The sequence below is a fragment of the Prosopis cineraria genome, unplaced genomic scaffold (genome assembly GCF_029017545.1).
Source record: "Prosopis cineraria cultivar Desert tree isolate PC_DT_omini unplaced genomic scaffold, ASM2901754v1 PC10, whole genome shotgun sequence".
NCBI lineage: Eukaryota > Viridiplantae > Streptophyta > Magnoliopsida > Fabales > Fabaceae > Prosopis > Prosopis cineraria.
Window position 1 is genome coordinate 5,351,575 of NW_026555341.1, and position 12,309 is coordinate 5,363,883.

Sequence of the window (12,309 nt, forward strand, 5' to 3'; positions counted from 1 at the left end):
GAGGCGAGGCCGTTCACAAGGACCAATAACAGAAACAAAGGTTGAGAAGTAGTGGAACAGGATAACTTATGTGCTCCTTGCCGCAGGAAAAATAAGCTGCGAGAATGATTGATAAGGGCAGACGATGCTTCCTGCGTCCCTCGTAGCGCTTGGGTTTTGAAAGTGGTGGAGATGTTCAACGATTCACGTCTATATATATGCCTTTTCCACTCTCCTGTGTACTCAACTTACACAACACACATCCTAGCTCCTTCGATATTCTTGAAAATTTCAAAACAAGTTCCTCTTTTCTTCTTCTTCATCTTCTTCAGAAGATCCCCTGTAGACAAAAGAAAAGAATCTGATCAGACTCCGTGATGGCCAATCAAGTTGAGTTTTCCGCCCTCGAACGCATAAAATTACATCTTCTAGGTGAACTGTCTCCGGTGGTAACCCCGGCTACCGATGCTCCTCAAGCCCCTTGGTTTGAGGAAGCGAACGCAACTTCAAGTTCTCAATCTCTCTGTTCCCAGTCTTCCATTTCTGACGCTAATTCCATCATGTCCGATTGCTTTCCTGATATCTTCGACTGCCCGACGCGTCCCGTACCTTCATCACAAAATCAAACGAATCCATTTGAATTCGACTGCAAACCCCAGATAATTGACCTCTCAACACCAAAATCCCAAGTACAAGCTTCGCAGTTCGAAACAAAGTTTCCCAAACTCGAACCCAGTTCCCCAGAAAGCTCTCCGTCAAACAGTTGCGTGCTGGACTTCGACCCTAGAACTCATGAATCGCAGCAGAAACTTCTTTCGAGTAGGAAACCGTCGTTGCAAATCTCGCTTCCGAAGAAAACCGAGTGGATCCAGTTTGGGAATCCGGAGCCCGCAGAGATGTTGGAGCAGAAAAAGTCAAAGGTGGATGAGAAAAAGCACTACAGAGGAGTCCGGCAGAGGCCGTGGGGCAAGTATGCGGCGGAGATCCGAGACCCGAACAAGCGGGGATCCAGGGTGTGGTTGGGAACATTCGACACAGCGATCGAAGCCGCTAAAGCCTACGATCGAGCTGCCTTCAAGCTTCGCGGCTCCAAAGCCATCCTAAACTTCCCTTTGGAAATAGAAACATCGAGCTCGGTAGTTAGCTCCGGCGAGGGAAAACGACTCCGTCAGGACGGAGAGGAGATGGCGGAAGTGGAAGTAAAGGCGTTGGGGAAGAAGGCCAAAACGACGACGGAATCGGAGTCCCAGGAGAATTATACAAAGGACACTCCGTTAACGCCGTCTAATTGGAAGGGTTTCTGGGACAGCGACTTGAACGGGATTTTCAGCGTCCCGCCATTATCTCCTCTGCCTCCCTTGGGTTGTACCCAGCTCATGGTTGTATGATGTGGATATCATCCGCCGTGGTAACCTTTTCCCTGTTTGCATCCCGTTTTGGAGATGAACCCGGTTCATACGTCTTTGTAAAATTTTCTTGAAAATGGATGTGATTCAATTCAATTCAATTTGTTAGTTTAAAGGTTAATTTTATGTATGCAAAAAGATCAAGATAGGTGACTTGAGTCACGAAATCAGACCAGGTTAGAGCATAGCACACCTTGTAGTTTGAACAGCGTTGCATTTATAGATTATTCTTCAAATAGCTGCTCGCATCTGAGTTTCGAATTCATGTCTTTTGAAGTTATATGTCACGTTTTAAGATGTGAAAACACACTCCATTGCAATTGAACACGCTCTAATTTAGTCAGTAATCATACAACTTAACTGTTCAATCACATCGCTGATCAAACCCGGAATAAGATTAATTACCTACGAACTGTGAATCAGTAAACAGACTTAAACACATCTTGAAACCTAATCAAACATTTGCTCTTTTTGTTGTGAAAAAGTGGTGGACCAGCAGTAAAAGTTTGAGTTTGAATCATGCATTTTTAAATTCAACAACCAACCAGGGAAGACCTTTTTCCCTTGAAAAAAGAGGGATAATAGGATATCCTGTTTTATAAATAACTAAAATGTGGTGAAGTAATAAGGTTATTGATTTTTATAAAAGCTCTAACACATCACGCATGGGCATGGCAAATGATATATGTCAAAACAGGAGGAGCATTCTCAAGCCAGTGCTGAAATGAGAACCAAACAAGAAAACAGGCCGGAACATACAATAAAATCCAAGGAGGTTTCGGAAAGCCATTCACAAAGTCAACGGTTATACGAAATGTTCGTTGGCATTGACTAATTATATGTTGTTGTATTGTCATTGACTAAATCTCTGTCGATTGTCGTGCGCGGAATTGCATCACGTGCATAATTCGGAGTTTATACAAGCAAACATCTTGCTAATTTCATACAATGCCTCGTCTGGACACTGCTTAATTAATATAATATTATAAATAAACGAGTAACGTTGCGGCTTAAACTTCATAATTAATCCATCTTTGTCCTGTGATGATGTATATCAATTCATAACCATCACTGCTAAAATCGCCTAGCTATCATACTGTCTAACTTGATTAAATTTACTCTACGGCCATTTAATTAATTAAGTGGAGTGTCACGTGCACTCTGCTGCCGTACACGGCTCAGACTATCGTTGAGGGTGATTGAAAAGTCAAAGCGAGAGGCATGGGTTTGATGTTAAAAATGTATACTTCCTTGATTTCTATTTTTTAATATAAAAAAATTAATCTTTTAATCTTTCAACTTTTAAGTTACTCATAATTTAATTTTTTAATTATAATTTATTGTGACTCGATCCCTCAACTTTTAAATCACTTACAAATTAGTCCCTTAATTTTTGTTAATTTTTTTCATATTAGTTTATATATCACATCAATGATCAAGAGAAGGATATTTTAAAATAATATATGAACATTTTTATCCCTCTTATTTGATAAGAATTTTAAAAAAAATTAAAAAATAAAGACCGAGTTATAGGTGAATCAAAAGTTAAAGGATTGAGTTGCAGCGAGTTATAGTTGATAGACTGAATCGCAACGAGTCATAATTGAGGGATTGAGTTATAAGTAAGTTAAAAGTTGAAGGATTAAAAGACTAATTTTTTCTTTTAATATTAAGACTTGTATTCAAGGAGGGACGAAATATTTCAGACATTAATTTAGATTAAAAATGGTAAACAGAGCTAATATGCCTTAGTTTTCAATCTTTAAAGTAATTTATTACTCCTTTAAAAATGCAAGGGTTTTTTAGAAAGGTTAAATATTTAAAAATGTGAAATATTTATAGTATTTTAAAATATAATTAATGTATTTTTCTACAAACGTGCCCATCATAAGTAAAGAGCTTTATATTTATTTTAAAATATAATAACATATTAAATAAAAATAAACATAAAAATAATATTATTTTGAAAATGATTACTTATTTTATTGTAGGTGAGATTTAATTTAAAAAATAATTTTCTAATAGAGAGAGTAATTGATATTGTTAGGATGTGTTAATCATCTTTGACTTCAACGTTATTTTGAATTTTGATGTCTTACGGTTACCCGATAAAAATGAAACCTGCGCTGTCTTCAAAGTCGTATGCTGTTCCATTCTTTGACTTTCACTCCTTCTCTTCATTCTATTCCATGATCCTTGTTTGCGGCAAAACTAGATAAGAGGGTAAAGTTAGAGAACGTGATGTGATCGACGAGAGATGATCTTTGTTTTCTTTCTATAATTTTGATAAAAATGCATCTTAAAAAATAATAACAAACGAATTGTAGTTACTTCTTAATCATACTTATCAAACCAAATTAATATCTTATGAATTAAAGAAAATTTTTTGCTCTTAATTAAACTATTCTGATAGAATTATTGTGCTTAATATGAAATGTTACGGTGTTACCTTCTTAAAAAAAATGTTGTAATGGCGTTGATGTTATTAGAGAGCGGATTTTTGTTAAGAACATGCACAAACATGCATGCGAGCCCCCCTTCACCCAGTTAATAGACATTTGCTCCCACATTGCGGCATTTTTTAAAAATTTAAGAAAAATATTGCACAATTTGATAGTTTTAAGATATTTATTGCTCATGCAAAAATAGTTTAAGGTCAAAAAATTCCCTTCGATCTTGTAACTGTTATCCAATCAGTATTTTATTCACTTCATTATACTGGTCTTTTAAAGTTCTTGCATACAGATTAAAGTAATGATTATGTAAAATTATGACATAATTTACCCCTCATTTTTTTTTCATTATAACTGCCCCTCTCGTTTTATTTTATTGAAATAGGTGTAAGTATTTGACTGTGTTAAACAAATAGTAGTAAATTTTTGGAACAGATGAGGGCAAATTTGGGAAAATATTATGAAAGATTACTTTATAATTCTAGAAGGATTTATATAATGAAAGATATATATATATATATATATCTTAAAATAATTTTTTTGGCCAGAATATCCTAAAATAATTGGATAATAAGTAATTCATGAGGATTGATAGTAAACCCGTGAATGCGAAAGGCCACCTGAGTAGCTTTGACCATCTAAAAACCTTCAATCATGCGAACATGTAAATTTTTCAATTTACTTTTTAAAAATCTTTTAAACCATTTTTCCTTTCTCATGTTTGACTTTTTATTATTTTCATTGAAATTTATGAAAAGATAAAATTGACAAAACTAGTTAATGACTAGTCTTTCCAAGTAAGATGACTTCTAAAAATGATTATTAATTTTTTTTAGGAGGTACTCCGCCAGTTCTTAATATAAAATGAAGTTAATAAATTTTGTGCTTATTAAAAATTGTTATTGGTAATTTTCAAATTATTAAAAAATGTAACTTTTCAATTTTACCATTACTTTTAATTAATGAATATAATAAATTATTGTTTAAAAATTCAAATTATAATAAATTTACAATGGGTAAATTTGGAAAAAAAATTATCACTCTAACTTGATGATAAAAAAAAATTGTCAAGCTTCATCTTATATTAAAGTGCGAAGTAATAATTTATGTATTGGATGGGGGAGTAAATAAATATAAATATATATATATATATAGAGAGAGAGAGAGAGAGAGAGTATTTACTGAATGACTCGAAAGCTTCATTATTGCAGGATTTGAAAAAACCAAAGAATTAAAATATTCCATTAAATGGTTGGAGAACCATGCAAGACATCATCCACACGTGAGACAACAAGACTCTTTGCAGTTACCGCTGGAGCCGGAGGAGTGTAAATGCGCAATCCTTCCATGAGAAAAATAATAACAAGTGCTCTATTAAGGGTCCTTTCTCCTATGTGTGGCACTCCCTCCTCTCCCTTTTAATTATAAGATATCTGTTTCGCATTTGATGAGATATTAATTATATTTTTTATAATATTATCTCATTTAAATTCATTATCTAGAAGAAAAAATATAATGTAAATTTAATTTTTTAAATAGGGATAAAATTAAAAATTTATTTTATTTTCAGAAAAAATTAACAACTTAATTACCCCTAATTAATTTCGATGAGGTGGTTGGATATGTCTTATACTTTTCAGTCCTATTTATTGGTCATTTATAATATATTTTACTAAAATTAAAGAGAATTTTAAAACTCATTAATTTTATTTAAAAAATTAATAAATTCTCAAATTTATTTTTATTAAATAAATATATTTTAATAACATATTTTTTTTTAACATTAAATGGATGATAAAAGGAAAAATTTGTGACAAAAAATATAGGACTATAGAGAGTAATGGAGACTAGATAGAATAATAAACTATAAGTATAACGTTGGCATCGCTGAGGATAAAGAACGGTGGATTAGTCCAAGAAGATTTAATGAGGAAATTAGGAAGTTATAGGATTTGAATTTTGACCAATGTGTTTGAAAATTCTTCCTCGCCAATTAATAAAAACGAGCTTCTCTCTCATCTATTTCTATCCTTTGACTTTGCTTCCCGACAACACCTCAATTATTTTACAAAGTCCAACCATAATATTGACCAGCACCACCTGCTTCCCACACCAACCCATTTTTTTTCCTATTGGGCTTGCAGAGAAGGCCTTCGAGATAATCACAGTTTGGGCCGGACGCCCAGTTTCGGCTTTTGAATGCCCAGTCTTAGTCTCCCACTTTGAACGAGCCCCACACTGCCATTAGAAACACGTGAGCATTAGAAACCCACGAGCGTTTGTTGGCAGCCACAAAAAAGCAAAAAAAGTTGTCTTAATGCAAGCAGAATACAGAACTTATCAAAAAATCAAGATTGGAAGATAAAATTTACATTATTATAAGCAATCGAGAAAATAAAAGAAGAGAATTTTGTTGATGCTGAGTGAAGATTTTTTTTTTTCCACGAGTAGAATGGAGATTTGAAGAATATCAAAAGTGTTTTTCAAAATTTACATGTATATGAACTTTATGCATTAAAAAATATAAAATAATTTTAATTTTTTAATATATAACCGTTACCTTCTTTAAAAAAAAGTTTTTGTATATTGAATAAATTATTTTATATATTTTATGGTGAAATATTTTATTAAATAAAAATAAATATAAAAAATAAATTTAATTTAAAATAAATAATTATTTTATTAAAAGGTGTAATTCAGCTCACAGTTTTAAACGATAGGGTGTGTACGCACAAATATTACGGGAGGGATATTTCAGTAGTGGAGCGTAGAAACCCGTAAAGGACAAGGGTGGCAGAGTGAATGGGCAGAGTGAAATTGAATCACGTGTGGTTCATGCTGTCCACGCAATGAGCGCATTGCCAGATTTTAAAGCATAGATTTAATAGGACCCCAAAATCAGAAACGCACCAAATATTCCAGCACGCGCCGCGCCACTCGCCATCTCTAAAAGAAGTAAAGACAGGCATGGAAATCCGAGTGGGAAAACTTGAGCTTAATGGGACCTGGACATTCCAATTGTGAACCATGTGTTGACAGTTGTTTTTTTTTTTAATATTATATGTTAATCAGCAGCGCGGGATTGGCAATGTAATCCAGTCTATTTCATGGACACGATACGCTGAAGCTGACGGTATTATAGTTGGAGAGTTGAAAAGAGCGATTTAAAATTAAATAATTAAATTAAAATTTTGTATAAAATTAGACAATTAAAACACTTCAACTAGGATAATTTTATTAGAAATATATTAAATATAAGTAACTTTATCATTAAAAAAAATGCTTTTGTTGATGGCACCTTGCTAGAGCTTTCATGCTAAAAATAAAAAAGATGAACTTGAATATATGACAATAGAACATATAATTAAACACATAAAATAATTTAAAATAGACATTTTTTAGTGCTTGAGTTTACAAAGTCATGATTTAATAAATATTTTATTATATTTTTATCAACGTCACTTATAAATAAGGGCTAATATAATTTATTGTGAAATATATAAAATGTTATTGTCGGCCAAATAAATATAATTTAATTTAATTATAAAATGGATTCTTCATTAGAATTAGGATTACACAAAAGATTGTATGGCGCGGATTTCAACCCAATCTGAAATTTAGCTTCTTTCATGAAATGGACTGGATTAGGCAACCTGTAATTTGATTTTATCTAATAATAACTCAAAGATTAACAGAACAGAATTTAGTTCATAAAAATAAAATATTAATCATATTAGTTTAGTACTTACTTAGTTATTTTTTTATTTTTTTCTCTATGAGAAGCAATAATCTATTTTAATTTAATAAACTCAATTAATATAATAAAATTAAAATAATCATACTAAATCCAAAATTATTTCCAATAACAAGAAAACAGATATTTCAATTATAGTCCAAATGATTTAAATGTATAACTTGAACAAAAATAACACTTAACAAACTTTAACAATACTAAATTACAACAACAATTTAAAAACAAATTTAACAAATCGTCATATAATTATTTCCTTAACATCAATTACACTTGAAACATTTGTTAAAAATAAATTAATTATAATTATATTAAATAAATTAATAGGACTGGATTGAGCCAAGTGGTCCAAATATTCAATCTCTTATCCAATCCAACGTAAAAAAATAATTTGATCTTTTTAATTTTTTTAATTTTAAAGAATCAGTATTTATAAAAATAAGACAAGACAAGATCACCTTAAATTGAACTGAATCAGATCGGACAAGAGGACTTTTGTACAGTCATAACTAGAATTACATTTCTGATTGAACGTCACGCGCTCTTTGGAAGGCGTGGTGGCGGCGTCCCCACTTTCTTGGCCTCATACGATGGAGTTGAGTCACTTCCCTCGTGTCTGTTGCCTGCATTTATTAATCAATTGAATGGAGACCTTTTTGGAAGAAAATTGAATGGAGATTTTTGTGCGTCCTGCTTCGGTTCATTACTTCATTATATGATCAACGGGTTGGCTAGATTTTTAATTCGGACAATTTGAATTTATACATTTTATTTTTATATTCTATTATATATTTTTTAAAATAAAAATTATAAATAATAATTAATCTACTCCATTATTAATGTTTGCAATGAAAAGTTAATTTGCATGATTTAATTTAATATTAAATATTTTTATAATTTTTATAAATTGATACACACTAACTGTCTAAATTTAAAATTTTTAAATTACAATTTTTTAAATTTTTTAAAGTGCTAGTTTAAATATTTTTTATTTTTATTTTTAATATTATATTTATTAAAATAAAAATTTATAAAAATTTTCAAAAAAATTAATATTAAATCTAAATTGTCTAAATATATTTAGATGATTAATTTATTAAAGTTATAAAATTTTAATATCAAATTAAATCTGTATTATTTAAATGATAAAATATATTTATAAAAATTTTATAATTTTTTATAATAAATAATATATATATATATATATATATATAATATTATGTCTTTAAAATCTGGACCGTCATCAGTAATCACCGAAACCTAACTCGTGATTTTTGTTCGGTTTTTCCCTTTGATTGATTACTATTGCTCCAAACACACCCCACCCATTATGTTCACCGCCCCTTGAAGGATGGCGAAGTGGACAAGTGACTAACTAATTAGTCATTTCCCACTCCAGCAAAGAGCCCAGCTACCACCTTGGATTAACTAATCTGTAGTATCACGCTTCCTACTCAATCATGAGAGCTTTAGTTCTCTCCGAATGACGATGAATCCCAGGGCACCTTTCTACTTATAGAGCGATATCTGCTATGGGACTCTTGATATTAGTGAATATTCTCACTTGTGTTCAACCCCAAGCATATTAACATTCGGATTCTGATTGGTTTGTGGCTACAGGTCTTCGGTGAGATTTGGGCTTTGACATAGATGGGGCTCAAATTCTTTGATTCCATGTCTGTGTCTACATCTGAGATTGCTCGTCTAGGAACAAGTTACTCTGCTCTGCTCTCCAATTTCGGGCTTCAAGCTACTCTTCCATTCTCTATACACTTCAACTGCCGCAGAGGTAAGAATGAAAATCCCACTGTTTCTCAAAGGCATTCATTTTTTTTTTTTTTGGTTGGATGTTTCTTTTCCTGTGTATGTATCACTGCATGTCGTTTCGTGTTTCAGCAAGCCCGTCTTTTGTCCGTTAAATTGAAATCTCATGTCTGATTTGTTAACTTATCTACTGATAAATTACAAGCCATGGTCCAGTTCCATTGGGACAAATTCAATGCTGGCATTTCACTGACAAAAGTAATAAAGTTTTTGAAGTTTCATTTTGGGGTCTTACAGGGCTAATTCCGATGGCTCAATGGTCCGGCACTTCAGATCGTAAATATTTAGCAGATAATGTTGCAGCAAAAACCAGTTCCCGTGATTTAAATGGAACGAATGTAATTGGAACACATTTAAATGGGGCAGCCTTCAATCTGTACTTCAGAAATATAAGAACGCTCGATGCCTTGGATGACCAGTATGGGGGAGTTCTCGTTAATCCAGATGGGTTGCCAGATAACCCATCTGCCTTTGCACCTATTTTGCGTCTCTCTCTTTCGTATTGGAAGAAGATGGTAAGCCCCTTCAACCCAATCTCCTATATTTCTCGAATTAAACCTACTTAAGCACTAAAAGAGTTAGATATTTACTTGAGAACACATATATTGACAATTTGCAAAACGCAACCATGTTCTGATAGTGACTGATCCCATTTCCTTTAAATGTTTTTACGGGATCTCAGCCGTTAGAACAGAATATCTATCATGTTGTGGGGAATAAAGTCATCTTCTTGCCGAAAACTTACAAATAGCTGTCTGGTAATTGCAGGGAAAGAAGGGAATTTGGCTTAAGTTGCCCTTAGAAAAATCTGACCTTGTTCCCATCGCTGTGAAGGTAATTTAGTTAATTCTTTCTTGTAATATGATTAACAAATTATTAGGAAATAGAATCTATACTTCTATGCATGTTTATGTGAAAGATCCCAGAATGTGTCATGTGCGCCATGTACAGAGATCCCTGAATAAGTCAACAGACACGCAAAAATACCTGCATAATCACACCCAGTGATCTTTCTATATCTGCTTCTGCCTCTTGGTTTTACTCAATCTAGTGTTGTTGAACCTGTGATAACTTTTTGGTCTCAGGAAGGCTTTCAATACCACCATGCGGAGCCCGGATATTTGATGTTAACACACTGGATACCTGAAGGACCTTGCATGCTTCCTGCTAATGCATCACATCAAGTAGGAGTTGGGGGATTTGTTGTCAATGACAACAATGAGGTCTGCTTGCTTCCATTTTATATTAAAATGTAGACAAAATTTCCAAGGAACCTTTTCATGTTACTCTACGTTTGCCATGTTTTAAACCTTATCAGCAATCTCAAGCTGTTCTTGGCGAGCTTGAGTATGCAAGGCAAGCTCTGTATTTGACTGTAATTTCCTACTACGAATTTGCATAGGTACTTGTGGTTCAAGAGAAACATTGTTCTCCTGCAACTTTAGGTCTTTGGAAGATTCCAACTGGATTTATTCTTGAGGTATGCACTGTAGATTCTCCCATCTTTTTTTAACTGTTCTCGAGAAGAGTAGAAATCCAACAAGAAGACAGTGTAACTGTCAAGCCTTGTTTATATTTTTGTTTTTGTATTCCAATTTCCAACTCCAATCTAGATCGCATGACCAAGATTTTACCAGGCGGAGGAGATATACAATGGAGCTGTAAGAGAAGTGAAGGAAGAAACTGGGGTAAGAATTAAAGTGATATGAACAATATATTCCTATGATGCAACCCTGTGTTGGATTTGTGATTGATGAAGTCGTATGATATGATATAATTGGTTCTAATCAGGGCTTTCTTGTAATACTTGTTGCCTTTTGTTGCAGATTAATACTGAGTTCATTGAAGTCATAGCATTCAGGTTAGAACTGAAACATGTAATCGAAAAAGCTGATATAGTAATTGCTGATTCCGTTCAAACATCACATTTTATTCACTGAATTTTTCATGATTATAATATGATCACTAAAAGGTTTGGACAGCAATACCATAAGAAGGCTTGCTTCTTCCGCATAAATCATGGCTTTGGTGACAAAGAATACAACAGGAGCTTATATTTTGATTTAGAACCTTTCACTTTTCTTGTATTTTTCTTGACAGTAAAGATCTAATGAATGTGATGAACATGAGCTGCAGACATGCGCACAACGTGGCATTTCAGAAGTCAGATCTGTTCTTCATCTGCATGCTAAGACCCCTCTCAAGTAACATCATTGTTGATGGCATTGAAATTGAGGCCGCTAAGGTGAGACTCACTCACACACACACAACAGGGATATGAAAACTTTTTGTTGGCTTAGAAGTATTTGAAGGAAAATGATGGAAACAAATGTGGTGGTGCAGTGGATGCCGCTAGTGGAGTTTGTAAAGCAACCACAGATCCAGGAGGATTCAATGTTCATGAAGATAATAGATATATGCATTGCTCGCATGGGGCAGCGTTACTGTGGACTATCACCTCATCACATGGTTTCTAAGTTCGATGGAAAGTCATCTTCCTTATATTATAATGTCATGGATACCCACCAAGATGTCAACTGTATAGGCAACTAAACCTCTTAATCGCTTCCAATATGTATATATGTGATTATATATATGTACATATATGCACGCACACGTTTACATATATCAGGACCAAGTTCAAACCTGACCTCACAGTCTCACACTAAACTTGTTTTCATTAGCATGAATTATCTACCAGGATCTGAGTCTATTCAGGTGAATTAGCTGACACGGACTACCCGTTTAATTTGGGGGGGGGGGGGGGAATCTTGACTCCAGAATCAAAGTGTAAGAAGAGAAGGAGGAATTCTTCATAGGCAATGAGGAAAAGTTTGGAAAGAACAGAAAAGAGACGTCGTGGCGGAAGGGAAACAAAGGATTTGACGCGTCACTG

The 12,309-nt window shown here is 33.3% G+C and overlaps 2 protein-coding genes across 3 annotated transcripts; both read left to right on the forward strand.

Annotated features, from left to right (window-relative positions):
* Positions 1-210: 210 nt before the first annotated feature.
* On the forward strand, positions 211-1,481 carry LOC129322754 (ethylene-responsive transcription factor 5). The gene has a single exon (XM_054969120.1). It carries the CDS (start codon positions 357-359, stop codon positions 1,365-1,367), a length of 1,011 nt encoding a protein of 336 aa, XP_054825095.1. The 5' UTR covers positions 211-356; the 3' UTR covers positions 1,368-1,481.
* Positions 1,482-8,851: 7,370 nt separating this feature from the next.
* Positions 8,852-12,063, forward strand: LOC129322390 (nudix hydrolase 8). 2 transcript variants are annotated; one of them, XM_054968715.1, is made up of 10 exons: positions 8,852-9,090; positions 9,210-9,378; positions 9,651-9,928; positions 10,182-10,247; positions 10,499-10,636; positions 10,816-10,893; positions 11,051-11,101; positions 11,240-11,274; positions 11,514-11,658; positions 11,757-12,063. In XM_054968715.1, exons 2-10 carry the CDS (start codon positions 9,240-9,242, stop codon positions 11,964-11,966), a joined length of 1,140 nt encoding a protein of 379 aa, XP_054824690.1. In that variant the 5' UTR covers positions 8,852-9,090; positions 9,210-9,239; the 3' UTR covers positions 11,967-12,063. The 2 variants fall into 2 exon arrangements, with proteins under 2 accessions (XP_054824690.1, XP_054824691.1); XM_054968716.1 differs by having other exon boundaries at positions 8,855-9,378; positions 11,550-11,658.
* Positions 12,064-12,309: the final 246 nt, after the last annotated feature.

Coding starts and splice junctions, on each gene's coding strand:
- LOC129322754 (XM_054969120.1), top strand. CDS start 357: ATGGCCAATCAAGTTGAGTTTTCCGCCCTCGAACGCATAAAATTACAT.
- LOC129322390 (XM_054968715.1), top strand. CDS start 9,240: ATGGGGCTCAAATTCTTTGATTCCATGTCTGTGTCTACATCTGAGATT. Junction 10,248..10,498: donor TTGTTCCCATCGCTGTGAAG/GTAATTTAGTTA, acceptor TTTTGGTCTCAG/GAAGGCTTTCAATACCACCA. Junction 11,102..11,239: donor AAGTGAAGGAAGAAACTGGG/GTAAGAATTAAA, acceptor CTTTTGTTGCAG/ATTAATACTGAGTTCATTGA.